This window comes from Falco cherrug, chromosome Z, assembly GCF_023634085.1.
Source record: "Falco cherrug isolate bFalChe1 chromosome Z, bFalChe1.pri, whole genome shotgun sequence".
NCBI classification, from domain to species: domain Eukaryota; kingdom Metazoa; phylum Chordata; class Aves; order Falconiformes; family Falconidae; genus Falco; species Falco cherrug.
Window position 1 is genome coordinate 12,175,299 of NC_073720.1, and position 23,084 is coordinate 12,198,382.

General features: G+C 43.6%; 1 protein-coding gene across 3 annotated transcripts in view; it reads right to left on the reverse strand.

Moving 5' to 3' along the window:
* Positions 1-23,084, reverse strand: part of PDZD2 (PDZ domain containing 2) — a 204,761-nt gene that overhangs the window by 23,804 nt on the left and 157,873 nt on the right. For all 3 annotated transcript variants that reach the window (XM_055699127.1, XM_055699126.1, XM_055699125.1), the window contains 10 exons: positions 15,987-16,098; positions 13,924-14,072; positions 13,143-13,262; positions 10,508-10,622; positions 8,733-8,806; positions 8,342-8,567; positions 7,181-7,298; positions 4,808-4,940; positions 1,557-1,638; positions 654-757 (listed from right to left, as the gene is read on the reverse strand). In XM_055699127.1, coding sequence (XP_055555102.1) covers positions 654-757; positions 1,557-1,638; positions 4,808-4,940; positions 7,181-7,298; positions 8,342-8,567; positions 8,733-8,806; positions 10,508-10,622; positions 13,143-13,262; positions 13,924-14,072; positions 15,987-16,098 — 1,233 coding nt within the window. The remainder of the gene's footprint in view (positions 1-653; positions 758-1,556; positions 1,639-4,807; positions 4,941-7,180; positions 7,299-8,341; positions 8,568-8,732; positions 8,807-10,507; positions 10,623-13,142; positions 13,263-13,923; positions 14,073-15,986; positions 16,099-23,084) is intronic.

The following is a 23,084-nucleotide window of genomic DNA, read 5'->3' on the forward strand; positions in this document are numbered from 1 at the left end:
AGCCAATTTTAAAACCAGAGGACTTCGTCAGTTTACTGAGAGGCAAACTGTCAGACTTGGATGGCTGAAATGCTGCACATCAATACAGTTTTAGCCAGTATAATAAATAAAAAGGGAATCCAAATCCCGCTACTATGCAGGTGTAGCTCAATGCAGAAACAAGGGATGAAACCATTCAATTGTGTAATTGCCTTTATACACCTTCTGCACTAAGCGAAGGGAAGGGTTTGTACCTCTGGACACAGTCTGCACAGCTGCTTTGGCTTTCCCAGGAATGCCAGAGATTTTTCCACTGCAGTGGTTATACAGAGAGAACAAGCCCTCAGCCTTCTGCCCAGAGGCTCAGGTCTCTCCTGCTAACTTCATCTCTGTCCCAAACAAAGCAGGGGTGCCTTCAAGGTGGCAGGAGGTGGGAACCCACAGCCTTCACTGGCATGCTTCGCACATTGCTCCCAAAGGCTGTAGCCACACAGACGAACAGAAGCTTGCTGCTGTCATGATTTAAAACATGATGTAAGAAACAAACCCTTTTATTGAGCCCATGTGACAGAGAAGGAGTATAAAGGTTTGGTTTTGAAGTCCTTGATCAACTAAGAGCTTCACTAAAAGCTGAATTTGAAGTAGACTGTTATTATTGCATCTAATCCCTTTACCCGGCTTGCTGGCTCCAGGAAGCGTTTCATAGTCCAGCTGAGGGGAGATGAGGTCTCTCCTTGTTTGGCCTTCACACTAGGAGATGGACTTTTTTGTACAGCTCCTGTTAAACACAGCTTAGTTAGATGCCAAAAATTAAGGTTGTGGTCCATATATCCAAACAAGCTCCTCATTCACCTTCTGAGCTGGGGGCTGGCCGCATTTAATCCCACTTACTTATTATCTGAATTGCTTTCCTAAAGTGAGATATTTTTTTTTAACATTTCACAAGCTGTCCCTCAGATAAGGCAGAACATTATTACATGCCATGCCAGTCAGGACCAGGACAGAGCTATGAACAAGAGATGAGCAGGTCTTCCTTACCCGCTGGAGCATGCTGCTGACTAGGTGCAACTTTGAAAGACAAATAAGCCACTGGCAAGGTCTACTTCAAAAAAGGTCTTAGCTAACACAGATATGAAAAGGATAATTACAAATGCAACATTTCTGTCTAAAAATCACCTTACCAGTCACTGTCATTGCCAAGAGTTTTCTTTCATCCCTAAGATTTTAGAAAGTGTTAAGTCTGGAGTTCAAAAACATCAGACAAATGCCAGAGCACACATTTTGACATGACCCCAAAGATTAAAATGGAGTTAAAACATATAGTCCAGTAATAGTATCTGGACTTTTTCAAATGGACACAAGACTTTCTCTCTCTCTCTTTTTTTTTTTGCCATCTACATGGATAAGTGTACACAGATGGAGTTGATTCCTCCTGCTCCTCCCCTGCTGGGCCATTCTGCTTTTCATTCATCTTGGAAGAGAGGACAGAGCAACCACCTTTTGGCAACCCAAGAGCATATCCTTAAACATTCCCGCACATGGAAAAGGACACATATTAAGAGAGAACATGCTGCTACCTGTGATGTGAGAGGAGCTGGCATCTTTGCTCTCTCGGTGGGTAGTACGTGCAATTGCTTCATCCATCTCCTGCTCAGAAACCTAAAGTTGAAGTGGAAGACCAAAGATCAAACTGGTAGGTGAAATGAAGAAGAAATTCTGATCCCTTACCACTACAAATACATGGTTTGTTTCAGATATGCTACTATTTTAAAGATGCAGCAAAGAACAGGGACTTTTTACAAGGGCATGCAGTGATAGGGCAAGAGGTAACAGGTTTAGGATGAAAGAGGACAGATTCAGATTAGGTATTAGGAAACAATCCTTTACTGTGAGGGTGGTGAGACGGTGGAACAGGCTGCCCAGACCAGCTGTGGATGCCCCATCCCTGGAAGTGTTCAAGGCCAGGCTGGATGGGGCTTTGAGAAACCTGGTCTGGTGGAAGGTGTCCCTGCCTGTGGCAGGGGGGTTGGAACTAGATGGTCTTTAAGGTCCCCATCCTATGATTCTAAGACCTAGTTGACAGCTCCTACGTCCTGGTCCCCTGATTCAGACTCCCTCCATGCCACTCTCCCGCACAAACCAGGAGGCAGAAGCCTGCTGACTTAATGAAACCCACGTCCAAGTGCCACATTATGCAAACAAATAAAACAGCAACAGACTTAAAGAAATCAAATGAAGCCATTACAGCACAATTTTAACTCAATTAAGTGCTGTACATTGATTTATCAAGAAAATATTACTTTAAAATAGACAAAGACTGCTTTGTACAAGCATACATCAGCAACAGAAGATACTCTACACTTAACCTACCGGAAGAATACCAGACTTCCCACGATACTAGCTGTCTTTTTAATTTTCATTTCTCCTTGCTTTTAAAAAGAAAACTCTAAGTCAGTAATTGGTAATTAATGTTCCTCTGGTTTAAGAATAAATACTGGTTTACCGTATTTGCTAATTTTGTCCTGAATTACTGCCATGCACTTAATTCTTATTACTGGAAAACTCCACATAATTTTATAACAGGAACAGCTAGTCTGCAGGAATATATATTTAAAAACAGAAAGCAAGTTAATTCTGTCAAAAATAATTGCTATGCACATTGTTTTACATGAATTAAAATTCAGCATAAATAGAGACCAGAAACTTGAATCTTTCTGAACCGTGAAGATTTGAAAGATTCCTAAGCAAACTCAGCCGTTTAAACATAGTTTAAATGCCACATTCACTCAGATTAACAAGAAGAAAAAAAAAATTTGTGGTATTTCTCTTGGAAGTACATAAAAACACCTAAGTGAACATATTCAGCAACAAAATGTACTGTGGACCTTTTGTGTCATAAAATGAGACATTAAGTATAAAAATGTCCAAAACAACATGAGCCTTTATAGAAATACGTCTCTGTTTTCAGCCTGTGGCATGACCCTACAGTAAACCAAAAGCTTCTGGGCTCCTGAGGCACAGGGAGTTCTTAGAGGATATGGACCAAGTACGCTCCAGTACTCTACAAACCTTTGGGTACAAAATGTCCCAGGAGTAAAACTAGGTGCTAGGCAGACTGCATTTATTTATTATTTTTTATTATTTTAAATTTGTTTAAAGCTAATCAAAAATCCATACTTCTGGAAGCTCTGCCAATTTGGTTTTTTTTTAGTATCCTCTATGCCTCAGGCAGATCAAACTGGAACAGACAAGGTAATTCGTAACTGCAATCTGCAGGCTGGGGTATTACGAAGAGCTAATAAAATAACCCACACACCTCTTTAGAACCCCCAGTGCTGTCAGACAAAGGGTAACAGTGACATAATGACAAATATGGGTCCCCCTATGGATACTCTTTCAGAGATCCAGCTATGAGGAACTGTAGATTCAAAGCTGCCTGGGAGGAAAAAATTCTTTAGGGTCTCTGCAGCTCAACTTTTAGCTTTTCTTAGCATTTCTTGGCAAAGGATTTGTTGTCATTTTAAATATTACTTATGGAAAACCGTAATAGGAGCCACTTAATAGTTTCCCTCTGTTACTAAGTAATAGCAAGCAATTAGCTTAACTCAGTTCATCTTCTCAGCAGATACCTGGTTAGGTCACTCATTGGCTTTCAAGCCACCACCACAAGAAAACGAAGGACAGGGGAGAGAGGGCAGGCTTCTCTCCATGGAGTTTTTACATCATACTCCTTATACTCTTCATAAAGTCTGTATGCTTTAATAATGCAATCAAATTGAACCATCAGGCTGGTTCAGCACAGCATACTGACTCCCTAGAAATACTGTTATCTTAGGCTACAAGCCCAATTCTTACCTCCTCCATGCTTACCTTTAAGTAACAGAACCACAGCCCCTTTCTTTTTAGCAGCACAAGGTCTTGCAGCAGTGATAATAAACTGTGGGCAGTAGACCCCTATTTGCCTATTGTTCGTATATTTGATTTAGTGGAAAATATGCAATTAATTATAAAACAAGAAACCTGAGTTCTCCTAGATATGGCTTTATTAAGGCCTCCATTTGTAGTTATGAGTTTAAAAGTCAGAGCTCTCTAGACCTACTAATGCAAATATTTTTACAGCTTCATTCCTGTTTAAACAGGAAGGTCTTATACACTCACGAAATTCTTTGAAATATTGAAATAAAAGAAGTTGTTATTCCCTATAGCTTGGTTAAAAGACTTTTTATCTTCTACCACCAATTTTTAAAAATTGTTTGAAAATACTCTGAAAATACTTTGTAAACACAACGTCATTTCCAAATTGCCCTTGCACAGATTTCACAGTAGCAGTACATTCCAGATTCTCACTTTTTAATTCCTGAAAGAAGACTTTGATCTTTGGACAGATTTAACTTTTTTCAAAACAGTATTCCTACTACTTTATTACAATTGATCAGTTCAATCCATTGATATTTATATTCCTGGCTCTAAATTATATTCTACTCAAAGACAAATAACTGCAAAGTAACTTTTAAAAGAGGACTTGTGCCATATTTCATTGCCATTTGGTCCAGAGACCAAGTCCTTGGTACCAAGAAAGATGGGAACACTTCACTCGAGTAGTTCCAGGAAAAATGCATTTGATCAGCGGGTGACTAAGTGAAAAGCAGCAGGGACAGTCCAGCATTGCTACGCTTACAAAACTGGAAGGCATCATTACAACCCTGACTTCTTGCACAACACATGCCATAGAAAAATCCAATATTCTTCATCGCTTTCCCGACAGCAAGACTCAAATTGCAGTGCCAGATGAAAACCACCCAGACACACTAGCACATTTTCTCCTCACCTTGGGGTTGGGGTGCCGACTGATGATTAAGCTCACTGGACCTGGACCACATTCACTCAGGATGGCATAGGCTTCACTTAATGCTGCATGACGCAGGCTCACTGAATCTGCCTCCAGGATCTGGTCACCCCGACTGCAGAGAGACATTGAGCCAGTTAATCACAACCGTCTTTTACAAAAACATGTGTGCTTTCAACTGATGGCCAAGCTTTTTCAAAGATACAAGCGCCTGGAAAAGATCTGCCTTGCATAGAAGCCAGTTTTGCTCTTGCTCCCAGTGACGTGAATGCTTTAAGTCCTGTTGACTTCATGAGGGAGGTCCAGAGATCCCTTCTGCACTTACTGTCAGTGCTACAAACCCTATTAAATCAACAGACAAAATTGGCTGCATTTGGACCATGGTGAAAGCAAATTTCAGTTCCAGTTCTGCATTCAGATACTTACTGAGCACAGAAGAGGAAAAATTAGATTCAGATGGGGTGTTTCTTCCTATCATATTGAATTACTTAACACAAATACCGATAAGAAATTCACGATTCAGATACGAGTTTGTGAAATTACTCCAGGAAAAAATTGAGCGTGATAAGCCTGTATTTGCTTCAAATTCACATACAGAACCCATTAAAAGGAAAAAAAAACACAACCCACAAACAACAACAACAAAACCCTCTTCTGAAAGGAAAGCACAGATTGTTCAGTTTTGTTTTCCCAATTTCTTAACTCTTGCTCATGGTGCTCAGACATCTGGAACTATTCAAAAGAAAAGACCATCAACTAGGGATATCATTAAAGCATTCTCCATAATTACTAAAGCACTTGCTTTAAATAGATACTCTCAAATAACCTACTACTGCTGATTTATGTTGGGCTACTTGAGACAATGGAAATGACTTTGCAGTGTGAGTCCACACACCAACGGCAAAATGGTAATTGCATGTGGCAGCTTTCACCTACCTGTACTTCTGGTACAGGCTTAGGAAAGCAAAGGCTGACCCATTGGTTGTGTAAACATGCTGCTGCCCTGCCCATCTTTTAGATTTACACAGCTATTAGAAATTACACAAATGGAGTAACTTACACAGGCACATGATGGAGAGAGGGAGCTCAGATATGGAGAGGCTGGACTCAAACCTCTCCTGGTATTGCAAAGCCAGTATTTGATTAATGAAATTTTCCAAAAATCAAAACCATCCCCTAAGTTTTGGCTTATGGAGCCATAAACCACTGATGGGACAACAGAAGCAATGTCTCAAAGAAGCAAGCTAGAAATCTGGGAAGCATGCCTGGATATAATCAATCACTTAAACCTAATACATGATACAGCTGTTATATAGGCACAACCAGCACTGCAATCTTTTCCAAAGAGTCTTACAAGAAAGCAAGTTAACATTAAATACTGTCTCCTATAGACATTTCCATATGGCAGGAACTTCCAAGGGTTTTGGCAAGGATGCCACCATAAAATTATCTTCTTCCCTTATTAAAATAAAAAACAACCAAATTACTCTATCACAGTTTTCCTGGTGAACAAGGAAACAAAAGGCACTCTACTCATGTGAAAGTAAGGTATTTGCTCAGCCTCTCTGCACCAGTGCTCATGCTAGACATTCAGCTGGATCACACAGTCCCAGTGGGTCTTCAGTACAGCCTCCCTTCCCAAGGGATGCTCCCACTGCCCACCAGCATTTATGCAGGAATGCAGAAAGGTGGAAGATTTCCTCCAATAGTTTTTAAAAGTGAAGCCTCCAGGACAGGAACAGCAAATAATTTTCTGTCATTTAATAATACGTAAAGCACAAAGGAACCCTAGGAATGATTATTTCTCTTTCTTATGGTTCCTTAACGACATCCAAACTCCATGGAAGAACAAATGAGACAGGCAGGTCAGCCTGCAGCAATCTTGCCAGACTGACAGTGAGGGCAAAAAACTGCTGCTGCAGCCATGGGCACAGTCAGCTGCAAGAACATCTCCCCCAGCTCTTTTTAAGAGAGTTTCAGGTGACTGAGCTTTTAGCAGAGCTCTGCAAATTTCCTCCCAGTCTGGGGTTTCTCGCTGCAGCTCTAATAAAAAGATATGAGGCTGTACCGCTTGCTGCTCCCCTTTCTCAAAGGGTGCTATTAGGTTCAGCTTTCTGTATACAGAATTTAAAAAAAAGACCAACCCAAACCTTAATGATTGTGCTGCTTCCAGCACAGAGAATGGTGTTTCCTGGGTATTTAATACCACTTTGGAATGTCTTTATTTAAATGTTTTCTTTTTGGTGAACTCTTTAAGCATAAATCCCCTTCCTGCTACAACAACCAATTGGTGAAAACAAAGTCTCAATCAATTTTATTGCAAAACCACACCAGCACATTTCTGCTTTAACTAACCTTAATCTGCCATCCATTTTAGCCACTGATCCTGGGGCCAGGCTGTGAATGTATATCCCTGGAGAACTGTTTTCCAGCGTGAGACAACAGGCACCAATGCCGAGCCCAACCCCTGGCTCTGTGAAAAACAAAAAGTACAAAGAAAAGTAGTAGATTGTAATCACACAGGACACACAAGTGTTTGTGTTCCCACGTCCCATCTGAGACCAAGACGCATGTATTGTTTCAGAGCTGGCCTTAGGTGCACTAAGTCAGGAAGCCAAGACCAACAGTGGAAATTAGGATTGAAAATATCTGATGCCAACTGTTTTCTGAGATCCATCACTTCCAGCAACTTTTCTGTGTGCCGTGGGAACAGCCTGGAAATGTCACACCAGTTCTGATCTGGTCCAAGGCACAAAGGAGTAGGGGCAGCAATCCAGTAAAGATATCACTTTACTGCAGAAAAACGTGAGCACAGAAGATGCTACCAGCCACACTACTCTCTTTTGTTAAATATCTGCATGCCATTCCTCAGCTAAGCTGCGTGAAGAAAGGTGAGACGTTATCGCTGGTTCAGCCATTACCTCTGTCCAATTTCACCTTTGTTTGTTTTCAGGTAACAGCATTCCTAAAGCAGGAATTGCTGGGCATCTTATTTTCTCTCTCCAAATTTTTAATCTGACCTTTAAAATCAGCACATTTTAAGCCTTTAAAATCAACATACTTGTCCCACCACATATAGCATATGCTCCACGTTTATCTTGTGCAATTATTGATGATAAGTGCAACCCTCAGGCAGGAGTTCAAACAGCTCATCTAGGCAATTTTGAGCACTCTGCATGGCTTTGCCTTCCCTAGCGCTGCCCTTTACCAGAAGGGCATAGCCATCTGGGCTGCCAAGAGGTGAATTCACATTTTGCCTGGTATCTTGCAGCCTGACTCTTCCAGCAGCATGGACAGTGACTGGTAGCCACAAGAGTCTGCTGACTCTGGAGCAGCAAAACATGGAAGGGGGAACTCTTCAGAAGTTTTTGCTTTAGAGGCTGTTTTTCTCCCCTATCCTGTGGTTCAAGATCAGAAGGACAGGGTGCCCTGGATATTAGTGTCTCTAGTCTATTCCCCAAAACTCCCTGAAGAAGCAGGGATTTGTTCTCCAAGCTCTTTTCAATGGACCCTCACCTTTATTGAGTGTCACATCCATGACGATCCGGTCCTTTGGGCCAGGTCCTTTGCGGCTGGAGGAGGAACCATCTGCTTCGTCGGGGCCAGGGACCAGCATACCACCACTAGCACTGGAGCTGGGGGAGCTGGAGCGGCTCAGCAAGGTAGGAGTCACACAGGGTGTGAGGCTTGGGCTGCGCAGCCGCGTACGAACTGTCAGGGTCACCACACCTTTCTTGAGTTGCTGCAGAGATGTCAGAGAACCCCAATAAGGCAACACGATACACAAACATTTGCCAATAAACCCACATACTGTAAATTGTGGCAACAAAAGAATACAAAGCTGAAGGTATGAAATAGCACTGGACGAAGGGGAGCAAGAATCTCTCCTCTACTACATCCATGTTACCTTAAACCTCTGAATGGCCTCCTGATGGGTCAGTCCTTGTAGAGACTCTCCATTAACTTCTAGGATTTCATCCCCTGGTAATTAGATAGAAAAAATGAAGTCAGCAATATACAGACTACAGAGATGTAAAAAACATCTCCCATACATAAGGTGACCCACTACTATGAGGATTCCAATTAACAATTCAGTAAAAAGCTTTTTACTGCTCTCAGTTTATTTTCATTTGTCCTAATGCCTTTATAAGTTAATAGTGATGAATTAGCAGAGTAAAGACTGTTCTTCAGCAGGGCTCCCTAATTTGGTATTCTCATACTAACGAACAAGCTGAAAATGCTAGAGATTTTAACTAAAGTCTGAAAATAGATGCTCCTAACACAAAGTCCAAATTCCCTTTCCTTTGTGAGCATCAACAGGAGAACTGAGAATCTAAGCGAAACACTACAGCACATCACTCCAAAGCCTGTTCAGAGAAAACTAACTTTGCATCCACTGTCCTCTTACTAAATGCCTGTGGATGGAGAAGCATGTAGGCCACACACTGCAATAGTAAATGCCCTTCTCACCCCAACAAACATGTCCTGTCACATTTCTACCTACTTCCAGGCTCTGGGTCTTACTACTTACACCCAGCTGTGTTGATCTACCTTTATTTTATTAAAAGCAGTGTCAGCATGATCCAGATCCATTTTCTGCAATTTTACTTGCATCTGTGCAAAATTAGATGGGGCAATGTCATCAGCCAAATCTACACCTCCTCTCCCCTCCTAGCCCCCAGGACGGGTGGTGAGGGGGAAGTATGCAAGCTCTGAATAACCTGCAAAGGCTTGTTGGGTTTATGAGACAGCTGCCTACTTACTGCCTTCCCATGGCGAGTGCACAGCCCATGCTGCAGGGACGCGAGCTTCCCTCTGGCAGCAAGTGTGAGAGTTGGCACCAAAAGCTGCCTCACATACAACAAGCGTGATGAGATGTAAAGAGGGGAATGATGATATGAGAAGGAGAGAAGTAACACAGGAGCAGCTTGAGAAAAGTAACAGAGGAGCAGCCTTCTGTGGGAGAGAAGTAACACAACCCCTGCAGAAGAGCTGTAAACCACCACTCTAAACTCGTGGTCACTTTGTATTTTCAACAGTGCGTAGGAGTCTGTCTGTCTGGCACAGCACTCGGACCCGGGTGCAAACACACAGAGCTGGCTATACGTCCAACTCTGAGATCAAGACTGGAAAAACAGTAATAGAGAAGCAGCTATATCCTGATTTTAACTAGCCGGGTGATCTTACTGCCAATGCCATCCACCCTCTTTTCTTTTTCTGGTTGTGACTGTTGTTGATTTATGTCAAAATCATACCAAGAGGCTCAGAAAGCACAAGGTGCCAAAACAGCCTCTCCCAAGCATGTCTGTCTGTATAACCCCTTCTTGGACCAGCACCTCTAATCCAGATGTTGGTTGGATAGATATGTTTCACTGCTATCAATGACCCTCTCCAGCTGAAGAATTGCAGCTTATGGCTTGGGCAAATAAAGTTCACTGAAGAGGAAGGGGAAAAAAAAAAAGCAAAATCCATCATGCTGTAGTTTCCCCTTCTCAGTATGCAATATAATCAAGTTAACTGCTGTGATCTTCCCCAGGATGGACAAACAGGGTGTGTTACATCCTCCACAGCCTCTTGCTGATGGCCAGGTGCCTAAATAAAGCTGTACTTGAATTTTTCTGCTGGACTGAAATAACAACCCACTGTGGTCCTTTACATGCAGTTGGATTCTCTTTACCATACCTTCTTTAAGTCTTCCATCAGCAGCCGCTGCTCCATTTGGGAATATAGTCTTCACAAAAATCCCCATGCGTCCACGAGCAGAATCCTGACCTCCTACAATGCTGAATCCAAGACCCTACAGAAAAGGGAGGAGAAGATGCACGTCAGGTACCTTACTGTTATCACCTGTGTGAGAAAGATTGCCCACAACATACAAGACAAAGGAAAGATGAAAACCTAAAAGCTTGGGATGAATTGCATTGCCATCTTACCCTCTGCTTGCATTTCCTCATTTATTTTCACTCTAATATTAACACACATGAGCCCAAAAAGTAGCAGCAGACACCTCAAGCTGAAATAGCAAATATGCTATTTTGAGATTACTTTTTGTTTTGTTTTTTTTTTAAACACTGGGTCAATGGCTTTGTGTTATCCTATTCCCATTTTACAAACTGTAACACACTGCTTTTAAATTGACAGACAGTAGATTCCCCACCCCGACATCTATATCCAAGATTAACTGCAGTTTTCTCTGCTGTCACAGATCCTGCATTTCCTCAGGAAAAAGAAAAGCTTAAGAACATGACATAAGGTCAGTGCTGTAATGTCAGGAATGTAGCGGGAAGGGGGCTGGTGTGGGGGTGCTGCCATGCACATGTACATTTTTAATTATTCTGGAGACATGTACCACGTTGTATTTAAATAAATCTAGATCAATACATTCCCAAGGGCTCCATCTGTTAGCTCTTGCCCCTGTGCTGCCCCAGCTGGCTGTGGGACCATCTTGTGAAGCTGATCAGGGAACGGATGAGCACAGCAGAATGAACCTCTCCCCCTTCTGCTGAATTACTTCCCAGCAAAATCACTTCCTTGATCCATCCTGCCCTGCTTTCCCTACCCACCCCCACCCCCCATTTCTCCTTTTGTCACTGCTGTACACGCATTTTACAGAATAAAGAGAAAAGTCACAGACCAGGTGGACAAAAGAAGTGGAAAGCTGTTGTGCTTCAGTGATCTGAAAACACGGTTATTACTAGCGCCTCAGGCAGTGCTCTCCAGCTGAGGGATGCTGCCAGGGCAGGCACTAACACCGTGTTTACAACGCAATACAACAACCAGCTCTTTTGTTTTACTCTGTGAATATAAAGTAGACCACCACCGTTATAAGCTTCTAGTAATTTGATAAGACATTACTAACTTCCAGAAAGGAAGCATCTTAGCTCCCCTGTGCCATACAAAATAACTCAACTAACTGTTTACAGAGCAATTATCAACCGTAAAGCAAACTACACAAGGCAGGAGGCTGCCGGCACTGCCCTGCAGACACAGCAGCTCTCCTCATGGCTCTGTGGGGTGGCTTGGGAGAAATACAGCTGCTAAGCACAGCAGCTCCCACGTTAGCCCACCTTCTTGGAGAAGCGCTGCTGCCCCAGAGCAGAAAACCACCCCTTGCAGATCTACCTGCAGATGGAAAACCAAGGGCAAACAAACACTCGGCTCGCAGCCACCAACACGGTGACTCTGTGGAAACACTTCTCAAGTCCCAGGTCTGCACAGAGACAGTAAAGCAAATGCTACTGCACACATTGTACACAGTGCAACCCCTAACAGAAGTGACCACTCAAAAAGTGGGTGGAGGGCTTCCAAACGTTTGGGGTGGTTCGTGATCACTAGAGTCCACATACTCCCAACTGCTTCCTAATGCTTTGGAACTAACTGCAGAAAGGCAGGAGAGGGTGGCTTGTCCCACAGGGAGAAATAATCTAATTCTTAGGAGAAAAACAGGGTCAAAACAATAAGTACATGAAAAATGAAGTAATATGGAAATGTTATGAAAAAACCCGAAGCTCCCAAAACAAGGAGAGCTACAGCAACCATGAGTCAATCTACCCAAAGAAGTCATTATTTCTAACCCTTTGCTAAACTTAAAGCACAACAAGGAATTTGTTTTGTATTTGAGCTTGAAAGTCAAAACAAGGCTTTTTAGTCCGAAACATTTTCATCTGATGAATTCAAAGAGTATTTCAGAAAAAGTCACACATATTTTTGGCATATGGAAATGATAGCTCCAATACTAGTGTGGACTGGATTAGGGAAAACAATATACACCTTAGTTAATGCTTGTCTGTTTCCCCTCAGCATTCAGCCAGCTGGTATCTAGCAAATGTGCAAACAAATTACTGAGGGGAGCAAAGAGGATGCTCTGACCCAGAGAATTCAGCACTCTCAAGAACCTGTCTTTGGGTTTAATGCTTAACTCAGTGATTTTATTTTTTTTTTTTTTTTTTTTACATTCCACATAGATAAAATATGCTTGCCCATAAATATGCATGCAAACAGGTACTCTTCTGTAGCCTCACCAACTTTGCATACATACATATTTAGAGATCCGTTATTAATATTTGATAACTCAGTAATGACCAGATGTACCAAATCGGAATGAAAGCCACCTCATGTCAAGCCCATGAACAAACATCGTTTCCCCTGTATTTTGCAGGTGTAACTTGGGCATTTATATTTGAAAATGGGATCTGTTTATTATTACTGACTGTTATTATTGGCTACCTCGAAGGCTGCTGGAAGTCTTGGGTATGAGAAACATCTCTTAGATGGTCTTGCTACATGTGAGAAACCAGCCACATGCAGAAATCCTCACCTTGCCTTGCCCTTTCATCAGGACGATGTTGGAAATGATGGACGGCTGGGTCAGTCTCCATGGAGATTCCACTTGGGCGGCACTGAAGGAACGGGTGGATTTCTTCACGATATGGTAGTCCTAACAAACATCAGCAAACAAGGGAAGTTGTTCTGATTGCTTGGCACAGGTACTGGGATGTCATACCAGGAAAATTGCATGTGTCAGGGAAGGAGGAGGGGGGGGATCTTCCTGATACATTGAGAAACATGTTCAAGGTAAGAAATCCTAGCTCATTACAGTCAAAGTGAATCTTGCCACAGTAATTTTCCTGCATTTCGCACAGTGGGATCATTTTGTAATGTAGCAGTCACAATCTAAATTAAAAAGATTAAGGGTAGCCTCATCATATACTGAAGTCCTTATCTGTTAGAAGAAAAAAGAAAGAAAGAAAGAAAAAAGACCAAAAAAAAAAAAAAGCCTACATCATCAAATCATTAAAATAAAGATAAGCAGAATTTAATTTTTGTTTGAGTCCTCAGACCTCCAGAACTGCAACTCATTACATCAGCCTTAGGACCTTCTGGCCACAGCAAGAAGTAACCTCCTTCACCATCCTCAGGGTAAAGAAGTTCTCCATAGGGGGCCAACACATCCCATTTTTGTGTTCAGGCTTGGTTTCAGTGCCCGTGATGTACCTACATGGCCTTGTTTCACGACCCTCACTCCTACAAGCTCCAGATAGATCTTGAAGGACTGAGCACAGTGAGGTGCTGAGAACCAGCCCTGCCCTTCCACCCACCTGCCTGGCTCCTGCCGACTCAAGCTGCTGGGGCAGAGAGTGCTTTCTTCCACCCCGGGAATATTTCACCGCTATTTCGTAATTCGATTCACCATTTTCCACTGTCAGCTCATCATCTTCTCCCACGGACTCCAAGCGGGATCCAGCACCTAGCGAAAACCACAGAAACACCCCCCACAAACATCTCAGGGCTGTTTTATCCTCTCATCAGCATGCAATAATCACTTCCTGCAAATCCCAGATTAAACAATGCCTTAGAACAACGCTATGCAGTTCCCCACCTGGCAGAGAGAAGCTAGTTTTAGTCATCCTTTGCTAGAAACTTCTCCTGCTGTCACAGGTTTTCTATGATCTTTCAGTGATGCTGAACTCCTCAGCACTGTCGGTCATGGTAGTAAGGAAAAGCAGAAGATAATTGAGCCGGTAGCTCAGGGATAGAAAAGAAATTCAGCTGTTCTCACCCAATGGCACTTGCCAGTGCACTAAGCTCTCAAGCTTCATTTATTTAAAATTAAAAGACCTGACACTGTAGCAGTATTCATTTCTGGAGGTGTCATGTCACTTTGAGGGAAATTTTTCTGGAATGGAAAAAGGAAAAATGTGCCAAATAAATGCTATTTTCTTTCCTTCTGGCAATGGTCCTAGTTGTCTTAAAGAGGAGAAGAGTGCAGAGTTCATGTAAGAAACAGAATTATTTGTCTTGAAGGACATCCTGTAATTAGCTGCAGAGTACCCCAGTCCTCGCACCGGGGCTCCTCCAGTTTTCTCCAAGGTCCCCACAGGACCCTGGTCACAGCAGTTCCCACACATTTATCCTTGCCATTTCCTCACCATGCAGGGAAGCGACATTAACCCCTATTTTACAGGTGAAAACCCAAGACACAGACAGGCCAAATTCATGCAAGCTGGATTTCATGACGTGGTTTTAAGATTACTTTGAACCCATGTTAAGTTGGAGCTGCCACAGAAAGGAGCAGCTTTGCTTTCCTTTCACCTCGCTGCCCTGTCCTTACTCTGAGGACAAAGCTCACAAGCCATGGGCTGAGGCAGACCCACTGCAAATTTGCCCAGGAGAGCCCCAAACCCATTTTCTGCCACCTCTTCCTTCCTCGGAGGCTGTGCAAGCAGCACTGCCTGTACCAGAGAGGGATGGAGCACAGAGCTGGGGCAACCATTTGTTTTCACTCAGCATTAAAGCAAGTTTGCCACCACATCCATAGGCACAATTTGTACTCACTTTCCAAAATGAAATTTAGATCCACTCCATGCTATCTGGTGTGAAATTAACTCTGGTTTTAAAGCTCGCCTTCCCTGGGCACACAGGGCACCACTACTGCTGCACACAGCTAGGACGGCTATCTTGGCAGGACCCAGCATCCCAGTACTTCTTTCACTCCCAGACCCTCCTGGCACCTCTCCTTCTCTTTTCCTAGGAGGACAGTTACATTTCTGGTTTTTCTGCCTATCTGAACGCAGCTTCGGCTCCCACGTGGCAGCCCAGGCTTGGGACCAAGCTGGGAGATGCTCTGAGCTCACCCACAGCGCAGGGGCATCACTCATCACTGCTCACAGGAACGGGGCTGGATCCCCAGTGAGCAGCCAACACGCAGCCACAGGGGCTACAGGCAGAGGAGCTCCCTAGAGGATGCTATAAATATCTGAGTAAATGGAAATTAAGGTGAACGCAGGAGGGAGTGGCCTCAGAAAGCAGTAAGAAAAAGAATGTGATTGAGCTCTGCACAGAGGTTTACTGTTAAGACCTGGGGACAAAGCAATAGAAAATGTGGGGAGTATTTGCCATAATGGGTATTTTGGTGATGGCATGTTGAAACAGGGTGGGGAGAGAGAGAAAGTATGAAGCAAAGCAAAGAAAAGAAGCTTCCAAAGTTTTCCTTCATCTTTCTGTCCATCAAATAGTTCCATTCAGGAGGCTCAAATTTTCCTTCCTAATTAAACTAATAGGATCTCCAAAGAAAATAAATATTATCTCACTTTCAGAGAGCTAAAATAAATATACAACATAAAAATTCAACTATTGCTATCTTTTATCAACACAGCTTTACCTTGGGATCGACTTCTGTATTTCAGTATGCCACTTCCCAGAGTTGGACTCTGGTTGTTTCCTTTGGACACTTCTGCACAAGCTGGATCTTGAGACTTCTCAGTTTCCATCACCTAAAAAAAGTGGGGGAAAAAGATTATTTACTTGTAAACCAGAAAAGTTGATGGAATTTCTCTCATTTTTACTAAGGGACAGAAAATTCCACTGCACATCATCTTATTTTCCAAAACATGTCATCATATTAAGCCAGCACAAATTTCTGTAAGTAACTTTCAGCAATGTCTTTGGACATTATTGCAAATCTTACCAATGGGTACAGGTATGGCTCAGCAGAGCCAGGGACCCCCTGCAGGGAACCACACTACTGTCCCCAGAGCGTTGGCAGCATCTACAGCACCTTTGTTCAGGTGCTTCTACATGCATTTTAACTAAATATCAATATAGCTTTTATTGCAGTTTGTTTAGCTCAGCAAGGGTCCAGAGTCATCACACCTTTACAGAGAAAACCACTTTTTAAAAAGTGTTAAGTGTCTGGAGCTGAATGCCAATGTATAATGAAAAGCTAATTTAACAGAAGTTTATGAAGATTATACAGCTAAGCACTTAAAGGCCTGAAAATGCTCAACTTAAATTTACATGTGGAATCGTAACCCAGCCCCCTGAGCAAACGCAGCAATACAGGAGTCTTTACCTGCTGTGTTTGCCTAGGTGTGGGTGACAGTATAAGGTGACAATACATAACAGCATGCCGTGTCCTGCTCCCACACGGTCAGGGATGAGCAAAGCTGCCCTTTTGCAAAGCCCATGAAGACTCTCCCCAAGCCATGTCTTGTGGAAGACGCCGGTGATAACCGCCTCCACTCGCTGCTTCCTTTACCAAGCTACAGCAGTCACGTTTCCCTAGATGTGCCGTTACACAGCGATCCTTGACATGGCTCAAGGGTGACCCGTTCAGTATACCTTGTGTTTCTAATACATGGCATCTGGGTTTCATTTGGAGGGTTTTGGGTTTTTTTTTCTTTATTTTGACTGTACAACAGAAACAAAGTACAGATGCATTCTGCATTAACATATATTTCCATCTAGTGGGGCAAAAGGAAAAACAGGAGACAATTGCTACTCCCATTAAAACTGTGCACCCTGTTCCTTCACCTCATCGCGGAGTAATCCTGGAGGCTGCAAACCTACAGACAGCAAAACCTCCAGCCTCACATATGATCCACAGAAGGGCACGCAGGCGCAAACACCAACACCAGGGAAAGCCTCAAGGCATTCTCAGTGGCTTCCTAAAATTACATTTTATCCAACTCAGCTTCAGACTATAATAAAAGGTAAAAACTTCTAAATTACCTATGCCTCTGTTTCTTTCTTATATTAGCAAAAATACTTTTCTGACACTAATTATAAACATGTAGAGAAAGACACTAGCATTTGCAATAAAGTAGGTACTCTAAGTTGTTGAGCTTGTCTAATAAACCACCGAGAGTTTTTATCCTATTCAGAAAACACTTAGAAATCCAATCCACAAAGCTTGAGAGAACTCCCTGAAGTCGTGTGTCTGTAATCTTTGGCTCTCTCGTAACTTGGACAAGAAGAAAAACCCAGCTCCACCTTAACCTTCTGGCCACATGTGAACGTATCGCTTTACTGTCTTCAGGCGGCTGCCCAGATTTAACCATGCCATTTTAATTTTCCTCACTTTCAAAGGAAATGGAGCTTATTATTTCAGTTCTGTACGCCTCTTATTAAACTAAACCAATAAATCCTGCTCAATGCCGTCCTGGCGTTAAGGACAAGGGGAGCTTTAACACACACAGTAGTTTGAAGGGAGATCTAAAAATAGAGCCCATTTTGCCAGTTCATTAAGTAGCTCCAGGATCAAGTGATGGTGACATCTCAATTGATTCCAAAGGAAACGGCACTATCAGGGACACGCGGTCCTGGCACCACACCAGAATGAAGAACTGCCCTCAGAGTCCTCGCTCGGGCAAAGCTCCAGCACGACCGGGCCCTTAATTAGGCAAGATGAGGAGCAGGATTATGAGAGTCTGCATTGTTTAACCACAAACAGCTTGGCAGACATCGCCAATCTACAAAAACAAGGCGGCACACAGGGAATGATACAATTTAATAAGCAAACTGCTTTACTGCTGCCGTTGCGGAGCTGCTAAGCTGCTGCCTTTCCCATCAGCGAGCCCCTCCAGCTCCGCACCGCGCAGCCTGCCGGCGTTCTCCACTGAGGAGCACCAGCAGCGTACAGACAAGTTTAACCCAACAGTTAGGGAGCGAAACAGCGAGAATTAGGACTGAGGTGCTTGTGGCATGCCAGATCCAGCCCTACCTGCACCGGCAAAGCGAGTCCACCAGCAGGTCCGCTGCCCTGCTTTGGAACAGCAACGTGAGCGGCCGTGCCCCTGCACACAGCAACCCTGCACAGGCTCCATGGCATAATTCCTCACCTTCTTTGATCCCAACAGAGCCATGGCAGACTTGTCCTTAAGCAGCACTACAGATTGAACCATGAAACACCCCAACGCTGCTGTCCATCGGGCAGCTGGCAGGATGAGCCCAACGAGTCTCTAAAAGCAGCCAGCACCAGACCCTTCAGAGAAAGGTGTGAAACATCTGATGCAAACCTGGCTCCACCTGGTCCCCTGCACAAGGTCTTTCTTCCCAGTCCCTCGAGACTAGCTGATGCCATTAAAGCTTTAACCTTTCTAAAAGTTTTGGAGGTTTTCTTGCAAGACCTATTACAATTCTAGTTGTTCCAGTTATTTGTGCAGTCACTTATTGCTTTATGGGGCACAGCATGCTTTAAACCTTAAACGCATCTGGCAGGCAGGGAACTCCACAGGCCCCTTTACCTCACACAGAAAGTAAAATAACTTCACTTTTAAATTAGTTCTTTTTCAATTTAGTTGAATCCATCTCCTAGATAAATTATAAACTGCAGCACTGTAATTTATGAGAATTAACACTGCAAATAATGCAGAGAACATGGATTTTCTAATCCTGGTCAGCACAGAGTTTTCCATGGCTTACTGCTGTGTTTTAGATGGTGCACAAAGGTGCTCAGATGCTGGGAAGGCCAAGACAAGCCAGCACACACTGTATCAGGGGCTGCAGCACGCAGGGCACCTTTCTGAAACACAGCACCTCCCAGAACCCAGGCGGCTCCCTCGGCTGAACCATGGTGCTCACAAGTCCAAACCAAACCCAGCTGTAATCGCGTTTGGTGAAAGCTACAGGACTCCCCTCTTTCAAAGGGTATTGCATTGCTGCTCCCTTCTGTCATGGCACAGAGAACCAAATGGAGCCAGGGACAGAAGAAAAAGAGAAGGAATGTCAACTCCACGTCAGCAGTAACTCAGTGCTGTTAACTGGCATCTTAGAAAAAAACCTGGTGCCCCAGTGTCTCCGGCAGTAGAAAGCTGCTGGGGCAGACGGCAGCTCTGCACGCTGGCCAGGGCAAAGTCCACCAGTGAGGATCCGGGAGGGCTCAGGTTTGGGCTATATTTATAGCACTGCTGGTGAAACAAAGCACCGACTGCCTTCCTCAACAGCTCACCTGGGAATTACCCACGGCGGTACCACTGGGTGCAGCCTGTGCTTCCTCCTGCCTGGGCAAAGGGGATGGGAACCTGAGGCCTCCATTACCTAATCATAAAGAAAGTGTTGGAAAACTCCCGGTTCATGTGCAGCAGGAGATCAGGAAATCTGATAAACAGTCAAGAACTGGAGCTGCCCTACTTTCTGAATAGGTGGAAATGCCAAATAAACAAAACAAAAGCCTTTAAAGTGGTCTCCAGGAACGTCTAGTCTGTCACTCTACCAAATGCCTGCATTCAGAAGCCACCCTAAGCCTTCACTGCAATGCAGCAGTTGTTAGAAAGGGCATTACTGTTAGCCTCAGGGGGTACAACCCCCCCACTGGTTGTTTTTATTGCTCTTTACCAAGTCTGTAGTAGTGACACACACAAACCGGCACATGAAATATAACCCGGCACTCACCAGCACAAAGCCAGCAGCAAATCTGCCTATGCACCCTCAGCAGATTGGAAACGCATTATGGGAGAGCTCAGTTGCTCTCATCTTCCAGAGCGCTCTATTTATTTTGTACAAGGCACTCCAAACCCTTCTTCAATGTGTTTGATACCAGGAGCCCCAATGCGCTGACCATGGCCCAGAGGATGCTGGCAGGTTCTTGATGTAGCAGAATCCCAGCTGTGCTGGCTCCAAAGACTCACCGGTGCAATGTTGTATTTACGGTCAGGGCTGTAGTTAAGCAAAGCATATTTCGTTTTCAGGTTTCCAAACTGTCACTACAATTAACAATAATGTTTTGAAGAGACAAAACTTTTAAAATACCCTTTTAAATAAGAAGACGCGCAGGAAATGGCTAATGCAGCTAAGTTCTCCAAGAAACAGATATCACAGACAACGCATGCCTTGGAAATATTAAGATGCTCCCAGCTTAACAGTTTCCAATCCTTTTTGGACCAGATTACTCTTTACGATTTTCACTACAAACATCTTCTAAGCTCAAGGAAATCAAATGCATACATTTCTGAAATGGTGCACAAACAGATCACTGCTGTTTTCTTTTTTTATCCTTTATCCCTCAACCCCCCCGCCCCAACATCAAAAAAGCGTGACACGTTTGCATGCAGTTTAGTCATTGCCCACGAGATGTCTCCGTGCACTGCAGAGAGGTCCCAGAAGACTGGTCCGGGTAAACAGAGGAAACAAACATGGAACTCAAGTTGTGCAAAAGCTGGTCCAGCTCCTTCATTATCTTCTTTAATAAACGCTCAGTTCGTGGCTTAGCACAAGCCCATGCATCATGACAAACAAATTGCTTCTGCCTTTTTTTTTCTTTTTTTTTTTAAATGACAACATTTTTACTCATGGTGAGGGACAAAGCAAGCAATAAACAGTCTTCAAAATAAATAACTCTCCTGAGAACCAAGCAAGACCTTCCTAATACCAACATCAACAGCTGCAGAAAGCATTCCCATGACACAGCTGGTGTAGAGCTTTGTATTTCAGCTCCAAACCCACATTTTATATCATCCTAAGTACACAAGAGGATATAGAATATGCAAGCATTAAGTAACTTTCATACCTGAATCAAGGCTGAAGCCTCATACATTATACAGGCCACATTTATTCAAGCACAGCACACCTCAAATGAATTTTAACCGAGCCCAACCAACACTAGACTGGATACATGCTCAAGAATTTGCAGATAAACACACTGCAGATGTGACTATATGACAATTCACGCTAACTCTCAAATCCTGCAGCCTTCATCATCCTTCTGTTAATGCATGTGAACCGCATGGCTGTGACAGCATATCTCTTGTTCCAGTGCCACGAGGGGGTTATTTTTAGCTTGTTAAAGGCAGTTCATCTCCTTCAAAACTGGGCAGCTATCCAAACAGCCAAAGGAGAGGCAGGCTGTACTCTATCTCTTGCTTTATGGGAAAAACCCTCATTCACAAAAACAAAGACCATGCAGAACCTGTACTGTAGATATACTTGTGTTTCTATTACTCTGCTGACTTGGCTTTCAAACATATCACAGAGGAAGAGCAAAAGTTGTAATTCTGACCATTGTCTCTGCTGGTATTTATGGTCAAGTGAAAAAGGTTATCTTCCACTAGTCTGAGCAACAGGAGATATTTCACAGTTTGTAGGCTGCATCACATCAACAGGGAACCCTTCACAGCACTGGCCTCTGGGAGAAACAGTTTTCTCCAGGCTTGCCTTTAAGACAGAGCTAGCAGAAAGTGGCCCAGAAGGGCTGGGAGCCAGGCACAGGGAAGGATGCGACCGCTGCTGAGAAACTCCCTCCTGACCTCAGAATACTTTCACATTAACATGTCCTTGCCAGGTGAATTTCACAACGTGTGAAAAACAGTAATTCAATGACACTGCCCCCCTGGGGGCTTTTCACCACTCCTCCTCCCCCCCAAGCTCGTGCAATGTGTACCCACACCTTCCCCAAGCTCTTGCCAGTGCCACACCACCACTGTCAACCCATCATTCAACCCCACCCCGGCAGTAAAACAAATTGCAATTTCTTATTTTGCTGTGATATGGCTTCTGGAAAGAAGAACAGCCACATTGGGTGAACAAGATTTGGTCCCCAATATTTTGTCATTTTCTCTTGCCCAAAATTCTTAATTACGTTCACTCTAAAAACTTGCACTTGGAGTCACTGTAGTACCCAGCATGTCTGCTCAGCTACAGCATGAGTGAAGGGCACTGCACGTGCACAGAGCAATGGATATGCTGGACAAGACCATATCTCCGAAAGGTACGGTGCTGCCAGGCTTTCAACAAATGCAGCATTTACAGCTGAGCAGCAGCCCCAAGCCATGCTAAGGTGCAGCTGGACCTTGCCCTCACCTGCCCCTTCCAAGGGTGATCTGGCATGAGGCAGGATATGCAAACATTGCTAGCCCTCACCATGAAGAGGAGAAGAGTTATTAAACCCTTCAGCAGGACAAGGGCTGGCCACAACCAAGCTTCACACCAGGCTCTCCATCTCTACACCCCACTCCCCACCCCCCACCCAAAGTAAAGCATTCCATTGCAAAAAGCATTCCATTGCAGAACAGATTTCTGCTAGCAACAGCTCTTTCTTGCTTTTTTCCAGCCATACAGTGCTGTTAGAGTGAGTCATGTTCCAGCAACCTCTTTTGAGACTGCAGTGCCCTAATGGGAACGAACGCTCAGATCCTCCAAGTAATGAGGGTCCCTCCCCGTGCTCTGCACACATTTAATTTTTGAGTTATGCTTCCTATTCCTTCTCAATGCTAATGCTTTCTCTGAAATTCTCTCCCAGTCTTTTCAGAAGAACTTTTGACCCCAAGAGTGTTTTTAAACTTAAGGCATTGTTATCCTCTTCCTTATTATGCTTGTATGGCTACAGGTAATTACGTACGGATTCCCTGGTAAGGCAGAAAGGCTCGCAACAGAAAATAACTAAGCAGTCCTACAACTCAGATAAAAAATAGAAATGGGGAGGGAGGGGGGTTAAACAAATGCTTTTCTTCATATTCGCAAAACAGGTGTATTATATGTATGTATT